The sequence below is a fragment of the Bos indicus x Bos taurus genome, chromosome 5 (genome assembly GCF_003369695.1).
Source record: "Bos indicus x Bos taurus breed Angus x Brahman F1 hybrid chromosome 5, Bos_hybrid_MaternalHap_v2.0, whole genome shotgun sequence".
Taxonomy (NCBI): domain Eukaryota; kingdom Metazoa; phylum Chordata; class Mammalia; order Artiodactyla; family Bovidae; genus Bos; species Bos indicus x Bos taurus.
The window spans coordinates 83290237-83315957 of record NC_040080.1 but is presented as its reverse complement, the minus strand read 5'-3'; the positions used below and the strand labels follow the sequence as shown (position 1 = coordinate 83315957).

The 25721-nt window shown below is 36.6% G+C and overlaps 1 protein-coding gene across 2 annotated transcripts in view; it reads left to right on the top strand.

Annotated features, from left to right (window-relative positions):
* The window catches only part of ADAMTS20 (ADAM metallopeptidase with thrombospondin type 1 motif 20), a 217418-nt gene that overhangs the window by 35396 nt on the left and 156301 nt on the right, over positions 1 to 25721 (top strand). For both annotated transcript variants that reach the window (XM_027542621.1, XM_027542620.1), the window contains exons 4-5: positions 13327 to 13586; positions 25449 to 25532. In XM_027542621.1, coding sequence (XP_027398422.1) covers positions 13327 to 13586; positions 25449 to 25532 — 344 coding nt within the window. The remainder of the gene's footprint in view (positions 1 to 13326; positions 13587 to 25448; positions 25533 to 25721) is intronic.

Below are 25721 nucleotides of genomic sequence, written 5' to 3'. Positions count from 1 at the left end.
TGCCATTATTGTTGCTAGTAATATTAAGAAGAAAACTCAATAGGGTTGCAATATAGGACATATACTAGATCCAGAAAGCAATTTAAATCATGAGAAAATATAATTGAGATTTCACAGTATATGTAATATGATCGTCTTTTATTTCAAGGCACACTCAGTTCTTTGAGCTGAGAGTCCTATTGAGTATTTAACAAGTAGTTTGAAATATTGAAAGTCTAGAATGAGCTTCATGTGATTTCATGCTTGTTTTTAAAATGGATGATTACGTGCTGTTGGAGAATGTAAAATTTGTTTACTCATCTGGTTAAATACAGAGCAGGAATATCAATTCCAGCCTCAGCCCAGAGACCAGAATGAATGTTGTACTTGATATGTTCTTTTTTTTTTAATTCCAGTATAATTGCCTTACAATATTGTGTTAGTTTCTGCTGTACAGTAAAATGAATCAGCTTTAGGTATATATTTATGCCCTCCCTCTTGAACCTCCTTCCCACCCACTCCCTTAGGTCATCAGAGAGCACCAAGCTGTGCTATACACGGCATGTTCTCACTAGTTACCTGTTTTACATACTATTTGACAGAAATCACAGCAAGGCTCTTTTAGACCCACCTCCTAGAGTAAGAAACAAAAAAAACCAAAAATAAACAAATGGGATCTAATTAAACTTAAAAGCTTTTTTATAGCAAAGGAAACCATAAACAAGACAAAAAGACAACCCTCAGAATGGGAGAAACCATTTGCACATGAAGCAGCTGACAACTGATTGGATTACCCCTGCTCTGATGTGCTCCTCTGATAAATTTATTGTCTTGTTCCTCATTATATTCCTTTCTTCCATCTCCCTCCTTCTATCTTTCTTTTTTCTATCTCACTTCCAAATTTATCATCCTCACTTTCTTCCTCATTCTCCTTTTCCTTTCTTTCCACGAACATTTATTCAGTTCAGTTCAGTTCAGTTCAATCGCTCAGTTGTGTCCGACTCTTTGCGACCCCATGAATCGCAGCACACGAGGCCTCCCTGTCCATCAACAACTCCCGGAGTTCACTGAGACTCACGTCCATCGAGTCAGTGATGCCATCCAGCCATCTCATCCTCTCTCGTCCCCTTCTCCTCCTGCCCCCAATCCCTCTCAGCATCAGAGTCTTTTCCAATGAGTCAACTCTTCGCATGACGTGGCCAAAGTACTGGAGTTTCAGCTTTAGCATCATTCCCTCCAAAGAAATCCCAGGGCTGATCTCCTTCAGAATGGACTGGTTGGATCTCCTTGCAGTCCAAGGGACTCTCAAGAGTCTACTCCAACACCACAGTTCAAAAGCATCAATTCTTTGGCGCTCAGCCTTCTTCACAGTCCAACTCTCACATCCATACATGACCACAAGAAAAACCATAGCCTTGACTAGATGGACCTTTGTTGGCAAAGTAATGTCTCTGCTTTTGAAAATGCTATCTAGGTTGGTTATAACTTTCCTTCCAAGGAGTAAGCGTCTTTTAATTTCATGGCTGCAGTCACCATCTGCAGTGATTTTGGAGCCCCCAAAAATAAAGTCTGACACTGTTTCCACTGTTTCCCCATCTATTTGCCATGAAGTGATGGGACCGGATGCCATGATCTTCGTTTTCTGAATGTTGAGCTTTAAGCCAACTTTTTCACTCTCCAGTTTCACTTTCATCAAGAGGCTTTTGAGTTCCTCTTCACTTTCTGCCATAAGGGTGGTGTCATCTGCATATCTGAGGTTATTGATATTTCTCCCAGCAATCTTGATTCCAGCTTGTGTTTCTTGCAGCCCAGCATTTCTCATGATGTACTCTGCATATAAGTTAAATAAGCAGGGTGACAATATACAGCCTTGACGTACTTCTTTTCCAATTTGGAACCAATCTGTTGTTCCATGTCCAGTTCTAACTGTTGCTTCCTGACATGCATACAGATTTCTCAAGAGGCAGATCAGGTGGTCTGGTATTCCCATCTCTTTCAGAATTTTCCACAGTTTATTGTAATCCACACAGTCAAAGGCTTTGGCGTAGTCAATAAAGCAGAAATAGATGTTTTTCTGGAACTCTCTTGCTTTTTCTATGATCCAGCGGATGTTGGCAATTTGATCTCTCGTTCCTCTGCCTTTTCTAAAACCAGCTTCAACATCAGGAAGTTCACGGTTCATGTATTGCTGAAGCCTAGCTTGGAGAATTTTGAGCATTACTTTACTAGCGTGTGAGATGAGTGCAATTGTGCGGTAGTCTGAACATTCTTTGGCATTGCCTTTCTTTGGGATTGGAATGAAAACTGACCTTTTCCAGTCCTGTGGCCACTGCTGAGTTTTCCAAATTTGCTGGCATATTGAGTGCAGCACTTTCACAGCATCATCTTTCAGGATTTGGAATAGCTCCACTGGAATTCCATCACCTCCACTAGCTTTGTTCGTAGTGATGCTTTCTAAGGCCCACTTGACTTCACATTCCAGGATGTCTAGCTGTAGGTCAGTGATCACACCATCGTGATTATCTGGGTTGTGAAGATCTTTTTTTGTACAGTTCATCTGTGTATTCTTGCCATCTCTTCTTAATATCTTCTGCTTCTGTTAGGTCCATACCTTTCCTGTCCTTTATCGAGCCAATCTTTGCATTAAATATCCCCTTGGTATCTCTAATTTTCTTGAAGAGATCTCTAGTCTTTCCCATTTTGTTGTTTTCCTCTATTTCTTTGCATTGATCGCTGAGGAAGGTTTTCTTATCTCTTCTTGCTATTCTTTGGAACTCTGCATTCGGATGCTTATATCTTTCCTTTTCTCCTTTGCTTTTTGCTTCTCTTCTTTTCACAGCTATTTGTAAGGCCTCCCCAGACAGCCATTTTGCTTTTTTGCATTTCTTTTCCATGGGGATGGTCTTGATCCCTGAACATTTATTAAGCATATCCAAAGGGCAGAACATACTGCCCAGCAGTGTTTTTAGGCCTTGACAGAGTATATTGCTTGATAGTAGTGGGGATGATGGGCTGATGGGGAGGGGCTTGGGACTTCATCTTATCAGCAAAGAAGATCAATCGTAATTTCTTGAATAAGGATGAGATGAAAAGGATAGTCCTAAAAATGAATCATTTTGGATACAAATGAAGGGTGAATCAGCCGGAGAAGAGACTGATGATGATAGTGGGATCATTCAAGAGATAGTTTGTGTCTTATTTTAATTTACTATTCAAGCAGGCCTTAAGAAGTCAAGTGTGCCTTAAGAAGCATCACTTCGAACAAAGCTAGTGAACGTGATGGGAGTAGTTGAGCTATTTCAAATCCTAATAGTTGATGCTGTAAAAGTGCTACACTCAATATGCCAGCAAATTTGGAAAACTCAGCAGTGGCCACAAGACTGGAAAAGGTCAGTTTTCATTCTAATTTCAAACAAAGGCAGTGCCAAAGAATGCTCAAACTACTGCACAATTGCACTCATCTCACATGCTAGCAATGAGCTTCCTTAGTGGCTCAGATGGTAAAGCGTCTGGCTGCAATATGGGAAACCTGGGTTTGATCCCTGGGTTGGGAAGATGTCCTGGAGAAGGAAATGGCAACCCACTCTAGTTTTTCTGCCTGGAGAATCCCAGGGACGGAGGAGCCTGGTAGGCTACAGTCCATGGGGTGGTAAAGAGTCGGACACAACTGAGTGACTTCACTTCACACGCTAGCAAAGTAATGTTCAAAATTCTCCAAGCCAAGCTTTAACAGTACATGAACCATGAATTTCTGGATGTTTAAGCTGGATTTAGAAAAGAGGAACCAGAGATCAAATTGCCAACATCCACTGGATCATCAAAAAAGCGAGAGAGTTCTAGAAAAACATCTACTTTTGCTTTACTGACAATACCAAAGCCCTTGACTGTGTGGATCACAACAAACTGTGGAAAATTCTTCAAGAGATGGGAATACCAGACCACCAGACCTGCCTCCTGAGAAATCTGTATGCAGGTCAAGAAGCAACAGTTAGATCTGGACATGGAACAACAGACTGGTTCCAAATCGGGAAAGGAGTATGTCAAGGCTGTATATTGTCACCCTGCTTATTTAACTTATATACAGAGTACATCATGCAAAATGCCAGGCTAGATGAAGCACAAGCTGGAATCAAGATTGCTGGGAGAAATATTAATAACCTCAGATATGCAGATGACACCACCCTTATGGCAGAAAGTGAAGAAGAACTAAAGAGCCTCTTGATGAAAATGAAAGAGGAGAGTGAAAAAGCTGGCTTAAAACTCAACATTCAGAAAACTAAGATCATGGCATCTGGTCCCATCACTTCATGGTGAATAGATGGGGAAGCAATGGAAACAGTGACGGACTTTATTTTCTTGGGCTCCAAAATCACTGCAGATGGTGAGTGCAGCTGTGAAATTAAAAGATGCTTGCTCCTTGGCAGAAAATTTATGACCAACCAAGACAGCATATTAAAAAGCAGAGACATTACTTTACCAACAAAGGTCCGTCTAGTCAAGGCTATGGTTTTTCCAGTAGTCATGTATGGATGTGAGAGTTGGACTGTGAAGAAAGCTGAGCGCTGAAGAATTGATGTTTCGAGCTGTGGTGTTGGAGAAGACTCTTGAAAGTCCCTTGACTGCAAGAAGATCCAACAAGTCCATCCTAAAGGAAATCAATCATTGAATATTCATTGGAAGGACTGATGTTGAAGCTGAATACTTTAGCTCCAATACTTTAGCCTCCTGATGTGAAGAACTGACTCATTTGAAAAGACCTTGATGCTGGGAAGATTGAAGGTGGAAGGAGAAAGGGATGACAGAGGATGAGATGGTTGGATGGCATCACTGACTCAATGGACATGTCTTTGAGTAAACTCTGGGAGTTGGTGATGGTCAGAGAGGCCTGGGATGCTGCAGTCCATGGCGTTGCAGAGTCCGCAGCAACTGAGCAACTGAACTGAACTGATTGCAACAATGTTACTCTTAAGTGAGAACGCTTTGAATAAGTTTTGAGGCAATAATATTATTGACAACAGGAGCAATACAAGAAAAAATATGAAGAAGTGGCAAAACTTGGTGATCAGATACAAACGGTGAAGGAAAGACAGGAAGAGCCCAATTGTGGTGTAGAGTTTAGTTTCAGTATGGTATTTGGAGGTTATTGCCCACATTGATAGAAAAAGGGAAACTCAAGATGGGAAAAGAAAATTAACTCATTTTTATATCCTTTGAATATGAGGTGTCAGTAGAATGTTCAAGTCAAATTACAGATAATTTCATTATTGTTTGACAAACTTTTTAGTAGTTTATATTTGCATAGATTATTTAATCACTTTGCATTCTAGAATACTGTATGCTGTTGTAAGAGTTATTTTTGCTTTTGTAATTTTAAGTATTTTATGTTCTAGTAAGCAGATTATCATCATTGCATGATGTTTAAGATGTAGTGCTTTGGTCTAAATTAGTTTTGAGTCATACTACACTTGTTATTAATAAAAGACAAGACATTGTTTAAACATTTGAGTTAATGGAGCATTGCATAGAAATGGTGTAATTGAATTGGCAAAGAGCTTTGCATAATGCTCATTTATTTAGGGTATTTGGAAAGGTCATTTTTATGATCATTTATTATAGTACTTAAGCATAAATATCAGAAAAAGGTAATGAGATAAAATGTTTAGCCTGTAAGATAGTTACGGATACTGTTTTCAAAAATAATACTATAATTCAGAAACCAGTAAACAAATTCATTGTAATGATTTAAAGGAGACTGAGATATTAATGAAAGAATTTAGTAGTTGTCTAGTCACACCTCTCCTTATGACCAGTGCAAAAAGTCTGAGGTATATACTTCCATGTATTTCTGGCTCGTCACATAAGTTTTTATGAATCTGTATATTTTGTAAAAGTTTGTTTTCACAAAAATGAGATCATACTATCATTCATATTATTTTTCCACTTAACACTTTTTACTTAAAAATGAATCATGAACATCCTTCCTTATGAAAACACATAGACCTCATTCATTTTTTTCCATATCTGCATAACATTCCATTGTTGAATTATTCCTTTGTTGAGGATTGTTTGTTTACAAAATTTTAAATGTGGGCTCTTGGTTATTTTAGTTATCAAAGCCATTTGTCTTTGCAAAATTAGATTTGCAGAATCAAAACATTAGCAAAAAAACTTTCTAATATTCAGCATCTCTTTCCTAATATTTAGCATTTCTAAAACTACTGTATGATGGCGATCAGAATGGTCCTGTTATTTTAACAGTAGTTGGTTTTGTAAATTACTGTTTGTTAAGAACTTGTTAATAATAATAATGAAAGTCATGAATATATAAACCAATATAAAAAACAGCATTTGGACAACAGCCCATATATGGCCACACAATTGTGCTTGCACCCACCCTTTCATTTAGTCCACCTACCTCCCCTCACCTGATCATTCTAAATGTCATGCATGTCATCTCCCTGCTTTTTATGTAGTGTTATTGCATCCATATATATTTCTTAAATCTTTATTTTGTTTTTTAAGCTACATAAAAATATGTCGGATTTAATTTTTTTCATTTTTGTCACTTGTAATTAACAAAATTCACTCATATAGTTCTGTGTTAAAGCATGAAATCAGATTTCTTCCAAATCAAATATTTTACAAAGTCTGCACAATATTCTTATCATTATTTCATTTTCTATAGAGATCAAACCCCTGATATCTGTTTTGGTGAAAGTGTGTTTGTTGTTAAATTACAGTTTTCTTTCTTTTTTTCCTTTAACCTTCATTGTCAAGCAATATGTTTTAGTGGTTAAAATCATCAACTTTGAATCCAGATATCTAGGATTTCAATCTCAGATGTGCTACTTATTAATTAAATGTGGCTGTATTTTACTGATCTAATTCTATAAAGCCTTTGCTTTTTGATTGACAAATTTAAACTACCTTTATTTGTATATGAACCAGTTACTTTTTTTTTTCTGGTTTTTGAAATGAACCAGTTATTTGTTTTCATTTTTAGCTCAATCAGTTCAGTTGCTCAGTCATGTCCAACTTTGTGACCCCATGGACTGCAGCACGCTAGACCTCCCTGTTCAGCACCAACTCCCAGAGTTTACTCAAACTCATGTCCATTGGGTCGGTGATGCCATCCAACCATCTCATCCTCTGTCATCCCCTTCTCCTCCCGCCTTCAATCTTTCCCAGCATCAGGGTCTTTTCAAATGAGTTAGCTCTTCACATCAGGTGGCCAAAGTATTGGAGTTTCAGCTTCAACATCAGTCCTTCCAGTATACACTCAGGACTGATCTCCTTTAGGATGGACTGGTTGGATCTCCCTGCAGTCCAAGGGACTCTCAAAAGTCTTCTCCAACACCACAGTTCAAAAGCATCAATTCTTTGGCACTCAGCTTTCTTTATAGTCCAACTCTCACATCCATACATGACCACTGGAAAAACCATAGCTTTGACTAGACAGATCTTTGCTGGCAAAGTAATGTCTCTGCTTTTTAATATGCTATCTTAGTTGGTCATAACTTTACTTCCAAGGAGTAAGTGTCTTTTAATTTCATGTCTGCAGTCACCATCTGCAGTGATTTTGGAGCCCAAGAATATAAAGTCTGCCACTGTTTCCACTGTTTCCCCATCTATTTGCCATGAATTGATGGGACTGGATGCCATGATCTTAGTTTTCTGAATGTTGAGTTTTAAGCCAACTTTTTCACTCTCCTCTTTCACTTTACTAAGAGGCTCTTTAGTTCTTCTTCACTTTCTGCTATAAGGGTGGTGTCATCTGCATATCTGAGGTTATTAATATTTCTCCCAGCAATCTTGATTCCAGCTTGTGCTTCATCCACATCAGTGTTTCTCATGATGCACTCTGCATATAAGTTAAATAAGCAGGGTGACAATATACAGTCTTGATGTACTCCTTTCCTGATTTGGAACCAGTCTGTTGTTCCATGTCCCATTCTAACTGTTGTTTCCTGACCTGCATACAAATTTAATTAACTGTGCATGTTAATTCCTTAATCTCTGTGTATTGTGGATTACTCATCTATAAAGTGGGATTAATAATAGTACTCACTTTATATGCCACCGTTAAATAAGTTGGGCTTCCCTGGTGGCTCAGTGGTAAAGAACCTGCCTGCCAGTACAGGAGATGTGGTTTCCATTCATGAGTCAGGAAGATCCCTTGGAAAAGGAAATGGCAACCCACTCCAGTCTTTTTGTGTGGCAGATTCCATGAACGGAGGATCCTGGTAGACTACAGTCCAAAAGAGTGGGATATGACTTAGTGATTAAACAAAAATTAGATGAGTTAATATAAGTAAATTTGTTAGAAATGAAAATTTGACCCATAAACAAGGAAGGAGTTTGAGGTGCTGACTCCCCTGTTCAGTGTAAAATCTGCATTTACCTTTACAGCTGGCTGTCCATATCTGTATTTCTGCATCTTCAGATCTGCAGATCATAGTCCTATAGTACATATTTATTGAAAAACATCCATGTATAAGTCAACCCACACAGTTCAAGCCCGTGCTGTTCATGGATAATCTCTACTTGATTTATAATAGACAATATACATTGTGTTATTTGTATTTCATATTAATTTTATTCTGTTGCTTTTTTTTCTATTTCCTTACTTTTGCTGATTTTTCTGTTCTTAAGTCATCCCACAACACTTTGAATTTAGAATTTGTACTAAGTATCTTTTTCCTTTGGTAATGTGCTTATTTAACAGCAGTATATACGCATACCTATACTTACTGATTTTAAAGGAATATAATAATTGTATCCTTTTTGCACTAAGCTATGTGACATATCCCAATTCCTTCTTAGTCCACTGAAATTTTACAAAGTGATTATTCCACTTTTCACTGTCTCCAGCAGTATATGAGAGGCTCAGGAACCCCACATTATTTTACCATGGCTAGTTATTTTCAATATGTTTCATTTTAGCCATTTGGGAGGATATATAGTTAAATTTCATTGCATTTTAATGTGCATTTCCCAGATTATTGGTAAATTTTGGTACTGTTTCCTGTGTTTATGCCTTTGAATTTTGCCTTTTGTGAAGTATTCAAGTCTCCCTTATTTTTATTATTATCTTATTTGCAGTGGTTAATGATATAATCTGTATATAAGTCCTTTGTTTATATTTATTCCAGATATCTCTTCCTTTTCCCATAATAATGTTGTTTGGTGAACACAGTTCAAAGTCTTGGTTTACTCAAATGAATAGTCTTTTTGGTTAGTATTTTTTGTCTCCTAAAGTCCTTTCTCAAACAAAAATCAAGGTCATGAATATATTCTGATATATCATCATTTAAAAGACAGATGAAACATGTTTGAGATCTTTCCCTTTTTTTAAGTTCTTAGAAAAGTTTTGAGAAAGTAGTGTTATTTCTTCTTCAAATGCTTAGTCATGTTTGCTGGTGAAGCCCTTTGAGACTGGGTTTTTGGGGAAGAATTGATTAGAGTTCAATTTTTTTAAGTTATGTGGCTGTTAGACTTTCTAATTCTTTGTGGGTCAGTTTTGATAAGTTGTGTTTTTTTCAGAAATGTTCTAGAAAACATTTCTTAATTTGTTTGTATCAAGTTGTTTATAATATCTTCTTAATGTTTATTTTTCCCTTTTTAAAACAATTACTCCAGAATTGAATTTTAAATTTGAATTTGTATATTTTTTTGTTCTAAGGATTCTTTTTTTTTTTTTCCTGTGTATATTGTTTATCCAATGTTTTCATTCCAGTTTGTAGTTCTTCTTTCTTTCTTTCATTATTTCAGCCTACAGAGAGTTACCTATTCTAACTTACTGTCAATCTGACTCCTTCAAGCCACAGTACTTCCTCAATTGTGTTCTTGTTTAGCTTACTATTAACCAGTGAGATGTTTAATTTTGTAGCACCCAGGCTGGACAGAACTTTGGGGGCTATCTCAGGTGGAGATATTGACAGGCCCTGGTAACCAACCATTCAATTTTGTTTCTATGATTTTTGACTGTTTTAGATAGCTAATAAGTAGAATCAAATAGGATTTATACTTTTGTGGCTGGCTCATTTCTAGTTACCCTACTATCCTCAAGATTCATCCATATCAGAGCATGTAATAATTTCCTTTTTTAAAGATGAGTAACCCATTTGCTATATATACCGCGTTTCATTTATCTGTTTATCTATCAATAGATATTTGAGTTGCTTCCACCTTTTGGTTATTGTAAATAATGCTGCAGTGATCATGAGTGGGCAAATATTACTTAAAGACCCTGCTTTTAATTCTTTTGGATATATACTGAGATGTAGAATTGCTGGATCATTTGGTAGTTCTGTATATAAGTTTTTGAGGTACTTTTATACTATTTCCCATAGCGGTTGCACCCCATTTTATAATCCAACCAACAGTTCATGAAGGTTCCAGTTTCTCCACATCCTCATCAACACTTATTATTTTCTGTTCTTTTTAATATTAGCCATCCTAATCGGTTTGAAATGATATCTCATTGTAGTTTTGATTTGCATATCTCTAATGATAAGTAACATTGACCATCTTTTTATATGCGATTGTACATTTTTTACCTTTGGTAAAATGTCTATTCAAGTCCTTTCCCCATTTAAAAAATCAGGTTATTTTTATTGAGTCATGAAAGTGAAAGTTGCTTAGTCGTGTCTGCCTCTTTGCAACCCTATGGACTATATAGTCCATGGAATTCTCAGGCCAGAATACTGGAATGCGTAGCCATTTCCTTCTCCAGGGGATCTTCCTTAGCCAGGGATCGAACCCAGGTCTCCTGCAATTGCAGGTGGATTCTTTACCAGCTGAATCACAAGGGAAGCCAAAGAATCCTGGAGTGGGCAGCCTATCCATTCTCCAAGGGATCTTCCCAACCCAGGAATCAAACTCGGGTCTCCTGCAGTACAGGTGGATTCTTTACCAATTGAGCTATTAGGGAAGCCCTTATTGAGTTATAAGTATATATATATATATATGTGTGTATATATATATATATATATGTATATGTGTAGTGGGTATTACCTCTGTAGCTCCTCATCAGATATGATTTGCAAGTATTTTTCCCATTGCATTTTCACTCTTTTGATTGTATTCTTCAATGCACATACATTTTTAAGTTTGCAATCATGTTTGTCTGTTTTTTTGCGTTTATTGCCTGTGCTTTGGTGTCATATCCAAATAATCACTGTCAGACCCACTGTCATGGAGCTTTTCCTCTGCTTTCTTTTAGGAGTTTCAAAGTTGTTTTAGATCTTAATCCATTTTGAGTTAACTTTTATATATGATATAAGATGAAGTCCAGTTTCACTCTTTTGCATGGACATATCTAGTTGTCCCAACACCATTTGTTGAAGAACCTATTCATTCTTCATAGGCTGTCCTTAGCACACTTGTCAAACATCATTTGACCATATACATAAAGGTTTCTTTCTTGGTTCTTTATTCCATTGGTATTTATGCAGGTTATGCTATGGACATTCTTAGTGTTTTCTGGACATATGTTTTCCTTCTTTTAGGTATCAGGATTGCAATTGCGGGGTCATAGGATAGGTACATGTGTAATTTAAAAATTGCCAGATAGTATTCTGGAGTGGCTGAGACAATACTTGGTATTATCAGTCTTTTAAGTTTTAGCCATTTTGTTAAATCTTTTGATTGAATTGTTATTTAAGGATTAATTTGAGAAATAACTTTAAGTCCTTTGATATGTGTTCATTTTTTTTACTCTTCCCACTGGAGTATAAACTTTATTAGATGCTATTTGCTGCTTAATTTCTGATGTTTGGTGACATTGGGCAGGTACTCAGTGAAAGTTTATTTTGAATGAATGAAATGAGTGAACAAATAATCAAAACATGAATATTTACCTTTTTCCTGATAACTCTGGGATTTGTGTACATCGGATACATCTAAGATCTTCTCCAGGGTCAAATAATTAGTCATGAATATTTTGGTGGGCTTCCCTGGTGGCACCAGTGGTAAAGATCTTGCCTGCTAACGCAGGAGACATAAGTGATGCAGTTTCAGTCTCTGGGTTGGGAAGATCCCCTGGAGAAGGGTATGGCAATCCACTACAGAATTCTTGCCTGGAGAATCCCATGGACAAAGGAGCCTTGCAGATATGACCATAGCGACTTAGCACAGCACAGCACATTTTGGTGGTTGACTCACCTTAGGAAAAATATGGCAAGACAAAATGTTAGGAATCTATGTTCAGTTTGTCAGATGCCCATAGTCTCCCACTGAGCTATATTTTAAAACTTAACAGTGTAGTAATATTAAAAGGCAGGATAGTTTTAGAAATTAGGAAAAGCAGTTCATCTGTAGAAACATTGTTCAAGGACTTTAGTTTCATTTTTTACAACCATAGAGTTGCTACTAATTTTAAGGGAAATGAATTATTTTTGTAATACAGGTTTATATTCTGTCTAATCCTTGTAATACAACTAAATCTTGATTGTTGTAGTATTGATGATTTGACTTATGAACTATCCAGGACTTTTGATTTCTTCTTACCTGTTTGCTTTGATCTACTTTCCTGTTCTAAATATTTTCACCAAACAATTATCAGAAAAATTAGCAGAGAAAAATAAGAAAGAGAGTAGAGGAACAAATTGAAGGAGAAGGAAATAGAACAAACACTCAAGCTGCCTATGAAATTTTTTCCATTGGCACAAATAATCATGAATTTAGAAGTGACTTTTATAGAAGGACTTAAAGTGGTTGCCATAATAATCCCTAATGTTTTAGCAGTTTTAATGCTGTATTTATATATAAACAAACATTATCAAAGTAATCAGGTATTTTATATAATCAAGTATTACAAAATTTATATCAACATTTGAATTTCTGGGTTTGAAAAGCCATCTATTGCCATATGGATTCATTTTCTTTTGATGCTCTTTAGATGTTGCATAACAAAAAAATATATTTGTTTTCTGTGCTTTATGAAGCTTTATCCTATAAAATATAATTTCTCTGTAATGAGATTAGATGCAGTCAGTGGCTTGAGGACCCAATTTACCTACTGAAAAAAGCCTAAGTTCTCCCTGGTTTGTTTTTATTTTCTCCCCAGTGGTTAATACACATTTTTAATAGTCATGGCTGTTAAAGTAAGACTTATATATGGTTTTGTTACTGCAATATATGAAAATGTGAACATTATATTACTATGAGTAATAGTAATGCTTATGCTAATGTGGTGTAAGACTTTAAAATAAATTTTTTGCCCTTATATTTCATATTGGAAGCAGATGTAAAAATATTAAATATTTTTGGCCCTTCTATTCTGTGCAGTATTTTGAGTCACATCCAATTTAATGACTCTACATTATTATATTTTTCCCCCACCAGAAAGTGAAATAAAGAAAACTACTTTACCCTTTCATAACTACAGCGACGTGAATGAAAATCTCAATATAAAGGAGGAAAGAGTTTTAGGATACACTTCAAAAAATATATCTTTGGAAGATGAAAGAAGTCAATTGCATTCCAGGAAAAAACGTTTTTTATCATATCCAAGATACGTGGAAGTTATGGTTACAGCTGACTCTAAAATGGTTCATCATCACGGACAGAACTTGCAGCACTATGTACTAACTCTGATGTCAATTGTAAGTAAACTTAACAGGTCCTTTATATTTTCTAAAATGTTTTACATAATATTTTTTCACATTTAATTAAAAATTTCCCCAAACTTTAGATGTAAGCAAATTGTTTACATTTAAGCCAAAATATCTGAATGAAATTTAAATATATAGATGTATATAGCAAGTGTTCCATTCTGTTACTTGGACAATTTTTTAAAGAATCTAAAAACCTTTTAAACAAATCACTTAACAGAAAGTGCTTCAATCTTGACTTCATCATGTGAATGACTTCTGCCCCCTAGTGACAAAATTGATCTTTTGCCCTTTGAATCTGAAGTTTTAATCTTGTTTCTGTATAGAAGGAGGGAATACTAATTTTATTACTACTGCATTCACCAAATCAAATTGGGACACATATTTTAAGTTATAAAGGTATTTATGGTAATAAAAGGAGCTCTATTAATAATAGGGCTTTAACAAACTTGGAATGTAAGAGGAATCTTAAGATCGTGCCATTCGATCCCATCACTTCATGGCAAATAGTAGGGGAAAAATAGAAACAGTGACAGATTTTATTTTCTTGAACTCGAAAATCGTTGGATGGTGACTGCGGCCTTGAAATTAAAAGACATTTGCTCCTTGGAAGAAAAACTATGACAGACCCAGACAGTGTATTAAAAAGCAGAGACTTTTTAATCTTTTTATCACTTTGTTAACAAAAGTCCATGAAGTCATAGCTATGGTTTTTCAGTAGTCATGTATGGATGTGAGAGTTGGACCGTAAAGTAGGCCGAGTGCTGAAGAATTGATGCTTTCAAATTGTGGTGCTGGAGAAGACTCTTGAGTCCCTTGGACAGCAAGGAGATCAAACCACTTAATCCTAAAGGAAATTAACCCTGAATATTCATTAGAAGGACTGATGCTGAAGCTGAAGCTCCAATACTTTGGCCACCTGATGTGAAGAGGCAACTTGTTGGAAAAGACCCTGATGCTGAGAAAAATTGAGGGCCAGAGGAAAAGAGAGTGACAGAAGATGAGATGGTTGGATGGCATCATGGACTCAACAGGCATGAGTTTGAGCAAATTCAGGGAGAGAGTGAAGGACAGGGAAGCCTGGTGTGCTCTAGTCCATGGGGTTGCAGAGTCAGACACAAGAGTCAGTCAGACAGAGTCTGTCATTTAGTGACTGAACAACAACGAACAATAAGATCACAGTAGCTCTAAGAACTTTTGATCTGATGTTAACGTCTCTGCTGAGCAGTGGTGGTGGCATATGAATAGATTTCTAGGGCTAGTGAAGAGCACCAGTTCTGTGTTAGTGTAGCACTCTATATACATAAAAGTACATAGGCATACATTACATATGTTTGGGCTTCCCTGGTGGCTCAGATGGTGAAGAGTCTGCCTCCAGTGCAGGAGACCCAGGTTTGGTTTCCGGGTGGGAAAAATCTCTTGGAGAAGATCCCCTGGAGAAGGGAATGGCTCCCCACTCCAGTATTCTTGCCTGGAGAATTCCATGGACAGAGGAGCCTGGTGGGCTTGTCCATGGGGTCATGAAGAGTCAGACACAACTGAGGGACGAATGCACATACATATATACACACCTGTACCTACTGTCTGGGACATTCCTGGATTAAGTCCTGTTCTTTTGAAGTAATTGCTAAAAGCAGCTCTTTCATGCTCAGGAGTATCTTGGTTTAGCTGATGAAATTTATAGTTTCCTCTATTTATACAAATTCAGGGTATTGGATCATATCTCATATTCACAGGGAGGGAATTCAGGGCTGCTTGGCTGAAATGATGGCACCTGGACACATCTATTATAAATTTCACTTAGCAAGAACTCTCCAATCAACTTCATTGTGACTGAAAAGACCCTAAGACCTTGGTATTTTCCTTACATATAGCATTTTATCTTAAATTCTTATACGTGCTAGGAATACATTGCTTCTGTGTCTAAACAAAGTATCTGTTATGAAATGAGCACTCAATAGTTAGTAAAAGAATAAGTAGATAAATGATTAAGGTAATATTTTTTTCAGAATAAGTGACATTATAATGGGAAACAAACATATAATCTAAAATGACGCTTTGAAATTTGTGCAGTGTAGATGTATTTTATTTACTTGAATTGAATTTTTAAAGTGACAACACAGCTCTACATACAGATTTATCCTGATTACTTTTTAACCTCTGAATCCAAAGTAACGATCTAGATGTGTATAATTATCTAGATGTGTAATTATTTAGATACTGGTATGGCATGCTCATTGTGAAGGGCTTCTAATGAGAACACTGACATGGAGGATGTTGATTGATATATAGGAAATTATATCATTTATATGGAATCAGTTCAGTTCAGTTCAGTCGCTCAGTCGTGTCTGACTCTTTGCAACCCCATGAATCGCAGTATGCCAGGCTTCCCTATCCATCACCAACACCCAGAGTTCACTCAGACTCAGGTCCATTGAGTCAGTGATGCCATCCAGCCATCTCATCCTCTGTCGTCCCCTTCTTCTCCTGCCCCCAATCCCTCCCAGCATCAGAGTCTTTTCCAATGAGTCAACTCTTCGCATGAGGTGGCCAAAATACTGGAGTTTCAGCTTTAGCATCAGTCCTTCCAAAGAACACCCAGGACTGATCTCCTTCAGAATGGACTGGTTGGATCTCCTTGCAGTCCAAGGGACTCTCAAGAGTCTTCTCCAACACCACAGTTCAAAAGCATCAACTCTTCGGCACTCAGCTTTCTTCACAGTCCAACTCTCGCATCCATACATGACCACTGGAAAAACCATAGCCTTGACTAGACGGACCTTTGTTGGCAAAGTAATGTCTCTGCTTTTGAATATGCTATCTAGGTTGGTCATAACTTTCCTTCCAAGGAGTGTCTTTTAATTTCATGGCTGCAGTTACTATCTGCAGTGATTTTGGAGCCCCCAAAATTAAAGTCTGACACTGTTTCCATTGTTTCCCCATCTGTTTCCCATGAAGTAATGGGACCAGATGCCATGATCTTCATTTTCTGAATGTTGAGCTTTAAGCCAACTTTTTCACTCTCCTCTTTCACTTTCATCAAGAGGCTTTTTAGTTCCTCTTCACTTTCTGCCATAAGGGTGGTTTCACATGCATGTCTGAGGTTATTGATATTTCTCCCAGCAATCTTGATTCCAGCTTGTGCTTCATCCAGCCCAGCGTTTCTCATGATGTACTCTGCATACAAGTTAAATAAGCAGGGTGACAATATACAGCCTTGACGTACTCCTTTTCCTATTTGGAACCAGTCTGTTGTTCCATGTCCAGTTCTAACTGTTGCTTCCTGACCTGCATACAGATTTCTCAAGAGGCAGGTCAGGTGGTCTGGTATTCCCATCTCTTTCAGAATTTTCTACAGTTTCTTGTGATCCACACAGTCAAAGGCTTTGGTGTAGTCAATAAAGCAGAAATAGATGTTTTTCTGGAACTCTCTTGCTTTTTCAATGATCCAGCAGATGTAGGCAATTTGATCTCTGGTTCCTCTGCCTCTTCTAAAACCAGCTTGAACATCTGGAAGTTCACGGTTCATGTATTGCTGAAGCCTGGAATAGTGTGGGTTAAACTTGGGAATTTTATATGGTTGAAGAAGATATTTATTAATAAAATTGGGAAGGTGATAGAGATACTCAAGAAAAATACTAGATTTTTTAAGTACAGCAGGTTTTGATGTTAAATGACAACTCCCTTATCAGTGCTTTGGAAATACTGACTCTAAGAGGTAAAGGAACACAAGAGTAATTTTTGAATAGCTATATACAGTTTTGGTGATGGTACCATCCTCAGAAAAGTTTTGTCATGTGTATTTTATGATTAAAATCATTATAATCACAGTATCAATTAGAGGATATTGTGATGTACCTTGTGAAGTTGTCCATGGGGGTTTTAAAACCAGAGTTCATCAATAACAAAGTCAACCTTCTGCCATCATGAAAAGTAAATCTGTTCTGAGATCGCTTGAAACCGCAGACCAGTGCGTGCACGTACCATTCCCTAGATGTTTAATTACATTAGGAGAGCCCGTTTCAGTTAAGATGAAATGTTCATAGATGCTGTCAGTTAGTTTGTGTTTAGCTTTCATTCATAGGGAAATACTGCCACAGTTGAGGAACAGGGGGATATTCCAAATATAGATGTTGTTTTTGTTTAGTTACTAAGTCATGTCCAACTCTTTTGGAACCCCATGGACTACAGGAGGAAAAATTTAGAAGGATATATCTCCCTTTTGAGGTAGTTTTGGTTTTATACATACTTTTTCCTCTTCAGAGGTCTAATTTCAGATGACTTCAGATTACCTGGGTTTTTTGTTTTCTCTATCCTTTTTTCTTTCATTAAATGTTTAAATAAGGATATAGGAAAGTCAGCAGACTTTATGATTTTGGACATGCATTGTTATTTTATTAGTTAACAATAATGGCTATAGCTATGTTTGTAGATGTAAACCATATTAAAGGTAAAAAGAAATGTGGAGAAAGAGTCAACAGACTTGTTTTGCTTGGGAATTTCTTAGTTTTAGTATTAAAAGTCTTATATCCCTGGAAATCCCTCAGTCATGAGCAGACAGGGACAGTTGGTCATACTACATAGAGACTCGTCAAATATAATCCAGCTTGTTTTATCTGCACTTGTGAAGTCCATTTCCAGATTGCTCTAAAGAAGTAAGAGGAATGCTGTCTCCCCAAAACTGTCCCCAAATGTTGCCAGTTGAAGAAGCCATTCAAATTTTGTGTATGTCCTAATTTTTAAAGAGACATTAACTGTATTTATTCTGACACACTTGGCGTATTGATAATATTTTTTGGTCATAGTAATTTAGGGAAAAGACAAAAGCATGTGATTTACACCTGGAATATGATTGAGAGTCATTTAGAGAAAAGTTCAAAGTGATGAAAGAGATTTTGTGTTGAGCTCCAGATATAGTGGGGGAGAGTGCCAAATGCTTTCAGCACTGAGCAGATGGATTGTATACATACTTTAGAGAGGTGATTATCTACCCTTACTCATCCCATACAAAGTAAACAATTCTGCTGTCTTCTCAAACTTTTCCTTTTCTTTCAACAGTTTAACAATATCTGAGTGCAGTGAATATAGAAATAATGTGTGATTTAATTCACCTTTTAGAGTGCTTTACTCATGTTGTAAAAATAACTTAGTGATCTCTATTCAAAGAGTTTCTAGAAATAACATTAAAATTAGCTGGGAAAAATGCATTTGTGGTGTATAGTGTACTTAATGAAATCAGTGTGTGTTAAATGAGCAGAGATGTTCAGTTTTTCGCTACTCTAAAATTTTTCCTTAGAGAATTTGGGTGATATTATCATGGGAAATAGATGGGGAAACAGTGGAAACAGTATCAGACTTTATTTTCTGGGGCTCCAAAATCACTGCAGATGGTGACTGCAGCCATGAAACTAAAAGATGCTTACTCCTTGGAAGGAAAGTTATGACCAACCTAGATAGCATATTCAAAAGCAGAGACATTACTTTGCCAACAAAGGTCTGTCTAGTCAAGCCTATGGTTTTTCCAGTGGTCATGTATGGATGTGAGAATTGGACTGTGAAGAAAGCTGAGTGCCAAAGAATTGATGCTTTTGAACTGTGGTGTTGGAGAAGACTCTTGAGAGTCCCTTGGACTGTAAGGAGATCCAACCAGTCCATTCTAAAGGAGATCAGTCCTGGGTGTTCTTTGGAAGGACTGATGCTAAAGCTGAAACTCCAGTATTTTGGCCACCTCATGCGAAGAGTTGACTCATTGGAAAAGACTCTGATGCTGGGAGGGATTGGGGGCAGGAGGAGAAGGGGACGACAGAGGATGAGATGGCTGGATGGCATCACTGACTCAATGGACATGAGTCTGAGTGAACTCTGGGAGTTGGTGATGGACAGGGAGGCCTGGCATGCTGCAATTCATGGGGTTGCAAAGAGTCGGACACGACTGAGCAACTGAATTGAACTGACTGATCAGGTTAAAATGTCAATTTAAATTCATTATTAAACTATTAAATAGTATTTAAATTAGGAAAATTATACTTTTTTCAGCAGATTTATTTTGATATGCAATGACTTTCTGTTTAATAAACCTTGGAAATATTGTCAGAAGCCTCCATACTTTTGTTTACAAAGTTTGATTTGATAATATTTACCTTGTTACAGATTTAATAATGTAAATCTCAAGAGCATCATTTGTCAGGAATTAGCCCTATTTTTAAAAACACAGTTGCTATTAGAGGCATTTATCAACTAGAAAGTTTCACCTACATTACATTGACTTAATATCATTGCTTTCAATTCTTTGAGTTGTCTTTACTGATGTTATTTAGGATGGGGAAAATTTTCAACAATATTAGAATAAAAACTCATGATTTGCTTTCGTACATCACATTTAACCATTTTATGTTACCTTTTCCTTCAACTCAGTGCTCTACCTGTTCTTAATTCTTTGCATATATTTTCTTTGGATATATGTGGAATTTCATTTTCTAACTTAAAAACAATAACATCTTTCTGATGAGTAAGGATCTATGTAACAAAATCTCTTCACTTTGCTAAAATCAGTTTTTTTTTATAGATAACTTCAAAGGTGAAGGTGGTCAGAAGGTACAAATATCCAGTTATAAGATAAATTACTCCTGGGGAATGTAATGTACAGGTGGTGACTGTAGTTAGCAATACTGTATTTTGTATTTGAAAGTTGCTAAGAGAGTAGATCTAAAAAGTCCTATTAGAAAAAAAAATTACAACTATATATGGTAATGGATGTTAACTAAACTTATTGTAGTGGTCATTTGCAATACACACACACACATATCAAATCATTGAATACCTAAAATTAATACACTGATATATGTCAGTTCTTAATTTTTTTAAATGGCTTAAAAAAAAAAGATGATCTCTAAACGTGCCATATATGAACATTTGCTGAAGCTGTGTTTCAAAATAGTGGTCCGTTAATAGAGATATAATTTGCTTCGTGCTTTGCATGAACTGTATGTTGCCTGAGATTTTCTTAAAATATTTAAACAATTTATAGCATTTCTTTTCCTTTTGCTAATTATCTATGAAGCAATGTTTACTATTTTATGAGTCCTATAAAGCAATATGAATTCTATATGCCAGGGGAAAAAAAAACACTTACAGAATAAAGGACTGAACACATTTTAATTGGATCAATGAAAGTCCTAATGCATAGTACTCTAAAATGGAGTGATTACAGTTGTATATAATAATATTACATGGTTTTATAGAACAGAAAAGATACATTAGAAATCTGATCTAGTGTTTTCTACAGTATAGTCTCTGGGGTGGGATACTAGTCCTGTGGCTTGTTCATGGAGGGGAAAAGAGAATTTGGCCAGACAGTTGAGTGAGATGCTGCATATAATAAATACCTCTCTTGTACATTTAATATTTATGCATGTCAAAACTATTCTAGGCTAGTCAAGACTTAGCCTAGTCAAGACTCCATGAAGAGTTATCCTTAGAGTTAATCTACTCCAAGATATCCCTGAAGATATCTTTTTGCTCAACTTTTCTCCAACTGTGGAATAATTTTTTTCTTTAAAACAAATGTTCTCACACCCTTTTCCCAACAGCTTCTGGTGAATACTAATCCAATACACCAGGGCATTGTGACCAAGGGTGCTTGGTGCTCACTGTGGTGGGGGGAATTGAGGCAAAAAGTAGATAAATCTATTTCCAGAGCTGGATAACTGGCTTGTAACTAGTAAGAGCCAGAACGGAAATCTAGGTCTCCTGTCTGTGTAAGACTTCTGAGGCCATGGTCAAGTAACTGTAGCAGGACGGTGTCAGGGGGTAGGGCATGAATCACATCAGGGTCTAAAATAACATTTGTGCCAAGAGCTATTTAGGAAGTACTTAGGATAGAGTGCTGAAATTTCATAAGATCAGACAAAGTAGTCAGAGCTGAAGCTAGACTACCTCGGGTGGAAATTACTCCGCTGCTTCCAGCCACCTAACCTTGAGTGTGTTATGAATTTCTCTGTACCTTAATTTTCTTATACGTAAAATGGACACAATAGTTTCCAGCTCATAAAATTTGTTGTGAGAATTATTAAACGAATTAATACATTTAAAACTTAGATCACATCTGACACACAGTAAATATTCAATAAATATTATTTCTAGTTATGTATTTATGAGGAAGTTGCAAACATGATACCCTATCATTATGGTGGCCTATTATGGGGTGGCAGTTTTAGGGATAAGAGAAGCATGTTGTCATGATAATTAGAAAAGCTTCTGAAGTAACAAGTAGGCCTGATCATTTACCTGCCTGATTCACCATTCAGCTTAATTGAACAGTTATTCAATGAAAGCACCTCTAAATATCCAAAAACTGTAAAAAATATATATGTATAGAGTGTGAGCACATAGATTATAAAGGCCAATACATAAAACAGTAAGAAGTGTCTACAATTAAATAAGCAAAATGACCTTGAAGAGACATACCATTTAATTGTAATTAATTAATTTTTATTGGCGTGTATTTGCTTTACACTGTTGTGTTAGTTTCTGTTGTGCAACAGTGTGAACCAGCTATCTGTATACATACATGCCCTCCCTCTAAAGCCTCCCTCCCAGCCCCCACCATCCCACTCTTCTGGGCTGTCTCAGAGCACTGAACTGAACTCTCTATGCTGTACAGCATCTTCACACTAGCTTATCTGTTTTACACTCGAACGTGTATATAGAAATATGGCATTTTAGTGTAAAAGCAAAATACCATCCTGAGGATTTTTTTGGGGGTAGATATGAATAATTATTTAAACCGAACCATCTGTGTCTTTTACCCCTGGAAGACTGAATTTTTAATGGTATTAGGTAAGCCAGTAGATAGTTAATAAATATTGAAAGAGATAAAACTGTGAAGCTTTTGTATCCTTTGCTTTCAATTTGCCATTCTATGATAACTAATTTGAAACACATGAACTAGAATAAACATTATATGTAACATATGCCTTTTCTTCTGAATGTAGTAATAATAGCTGTCATTGATCACTGTGACCCAGACCCTGATCTAAATGCTTTTCTTTAAAATAACTAGTGTTCTTTATTTTTTATTGTTGTTGCTTTTGTTTGTTTGTTTTTAATTGGAGTATAATTGCTTTATGATGTTTTGTTGGTTTCTGCTGTACAATGGAGTGAATGGGCTATATGTGTATATATATATCCCCTCCCTCTTGAACCTCCCTCCCATCACTCCCTCCTGCGCCTCTAGGTCATCACAGAGCATTGAGCTGAGCTCCTTGTGCCAGACAGCAACTGGCCACTCACTATCTGTTTTACACGAAGTGGATGTGTGTCAGTGCTGCTCTCTTAATTTGTCTCACCCTCCCCTCTTCATTCCCCTCCCCGCCGCCCATGTCCACAAGTCCCTTCTCTATGTCCGTGTCTCTATTCCTGCCCTGAAAATAGGTTCATCAGCACTATTTTTCTAGTGATCTAAATGCTTTTTGTACACCATCTTATTTAATCTTTATAGCAGCCTGGTAATTAGGTGTTATCAACAAGTGGCAGTTAAAATTGGAATTAAAAGGACTCTGCTTCATAACATTGCCCATCTTACATAATTACTTGAATTATTTTTTTTCCTAAAGTTAAATTTTAAAAGAAATTTTGCTGAAGTAATATATTTAAAAACATAGTGTCAGAACACTGGGAATGTGTTTCTAAATTCTAGCTGGTTGCTTGGTCACTTGTCAATCAAGGTGCCACATCTGTTTTCTTCTGAAACTGAAAACATTTTTGTGGTTATTTTATAGTTTATATTACATATCCAGATTGTCATTTGTAGGCAGCACATTTCAGGCAATGCATAGAGAGAAATTAGCCATTTAGATACTTCACAATGCCTAAGCTTTTATCTCTGGAGGACCAGGAATGCATGCTGGCCAGTGACAAGTCTTCTCAGTTGGCTTTCATTAAAAGAGCCTTTGTGCTTACCTTTGAGGTGCTTTGTTTACCTTCTAGTTTGACTTAGGGAAACATCTACTTTTAATCTCACATGATCAGAGGATAACTCAGAAGGCACACGTATGGGTATACTTTGTTTTTTACAATAGATGCTCATTTTCCATGTAACTCTCTATATATTAGTTCAGCCATAGATTTTTCCACAGCTGCCATTTTAAAGTGAGCAATACTGCAATACTAGCCAATCAGCATGCAATTGCCAGTCATCTGCCTGTCTCTGTTTAACTGAACTCTTAACTCCACTGGGGTGACCATCACTCTTGCCAAAAAATACTAGAACAAAAGACATCTCTACAGGTAAAGATGGTCAATCTGTGTTTGTGGTTGTACAGCTAAAACAATAGGAAAAATGCTAGAAACTTTATTTAAGTTCATGCTGACCTACAGGGTCAGCATTTCCAGAGATGCTTTTGGGCCTGGTTCTGATGGTTCTCATGTTATTCATTATGTTGAAGCAACTTTGGCTGATAGCATCAGGGCTCCACTACTGGTTCTTTTAGTAAACTGTAAGCTCCACAAGGTCAGGGACCATCTTCTCTTCCCTGTCTCTGTGTCTGTAACCAATAAAGGAAGGAATATTTGCTGAATATTAATTAAATAAATGAAAGAAGTAGCACTTCCTGAAGGAATTGCTGTCTTGGTTTGGGCAGTGGTCCAGGAGATGGTGATCCACATTCAGAAGCAATTTTCATGTCATGGGTGGCCCAGCTCCAGAAAGGTGTATCTCTACAGAAATCCTAGGCAGAGGCGTTGGTCATGGAATACACTCTTGCTATCTGGCAACCTCCATGGTAGCTGTAAGAGGAGGATATTAATTGGTGAATTGTACAACACTTTCACTATGAGTCACAAACTGAGCCCATGCAGAGTCCTTTGTAGAATTGCATTCTCCAATTTTGGAGAGTGGAAGACCAGATTGTGACCTATGACTTCTTCTGCGGCTCTTTGCTGACTTGATGGACATGAGTTTGAGGAAGCTCCAGGAGTTGGTGATATACAGGGAAGCCTGGTGTGCTGCAGTCCATGGGGTCACAAAGAGTTGGACATGACTGAGTGACTGAACTGAACTGATGACTCTTTGTGATTCTTGATGAATTTGTCTCCATGGATTCTAATGGTGCTAAGCAATTAAAAACCATAAGCATATTCAGAATTGAAAATACCCAGTCATGGCAAGAAAGATTAGGTAAAACTACCAAAGAATAGGTAAAATTTATGTGTTTATTTTTATGGAGTATTTTGGTCACATAAATTGTGGATTGTGACACAATTTTTTGCTGAATCATCTAGAACAGTATTTCCAAGCCACAATTCATATTCAGATGCCTTGGAGATCTTATTAAACTAAAGTTTCTGGCTCACTTGTCCAGATGGGCCTGAGAGTTTGTATTTCTTTTTTTTTTTTTTTAATTAATTAATTTATTTTTTAAATTTTATTTTATTTTTAAACTTTACATAATTGTATTAGTTTTGCCAAATATCAAAATGAATCCACCACAGGTCGTGTATACCTGTGGAGAGTTTGTATTTCTAATCAGCTCTAGGTGATATGGACGCTGCTGATCAATGGATTAATCTCAGTAAGAAGATTAAGGATACTGTTTCTCAAACTTGGCTTCACATTGGAATCAGAAAAATGCCAGGGAGTTTTAAAAGATACTGATGCCTGTGTCTCAACCCTAGAGATTCTGATTTAATTGATAAGGGGGAATGTGGCCTGAGCTTTAAGGTTTATGAAAAGCTCCCTAGGAGATTCCAGTGTGCAAATGAATTGGAGAATTGATGATGTCAGATTGGTTTTAATTTCCTTTTGAGAAAAAAACATTGATTTTAGGCATCAAATCTTATACTTTTTCCTTGCAGGTTGCAGCAATCTACAAGGACTCAAGTATTGGAAATCTTATAAACATAGTAATTGTAAAATTAGTTATAATTCATGATGAGCAGGTAAGAAACAGTTCTAAAACTAATATTCCTAGTTGTAGTAAGCTCTTAGCAGGAATATATGTATGTAGATCATGAAATGGGATAATTGAAAAATACATGTTAAAAATCTTGATTCAGAAAGGAATGAGGTTGACTTTTTCCATCATGATGGAAATGAAATGAGAACAGAGGAAGTCACAGAAAGTAATA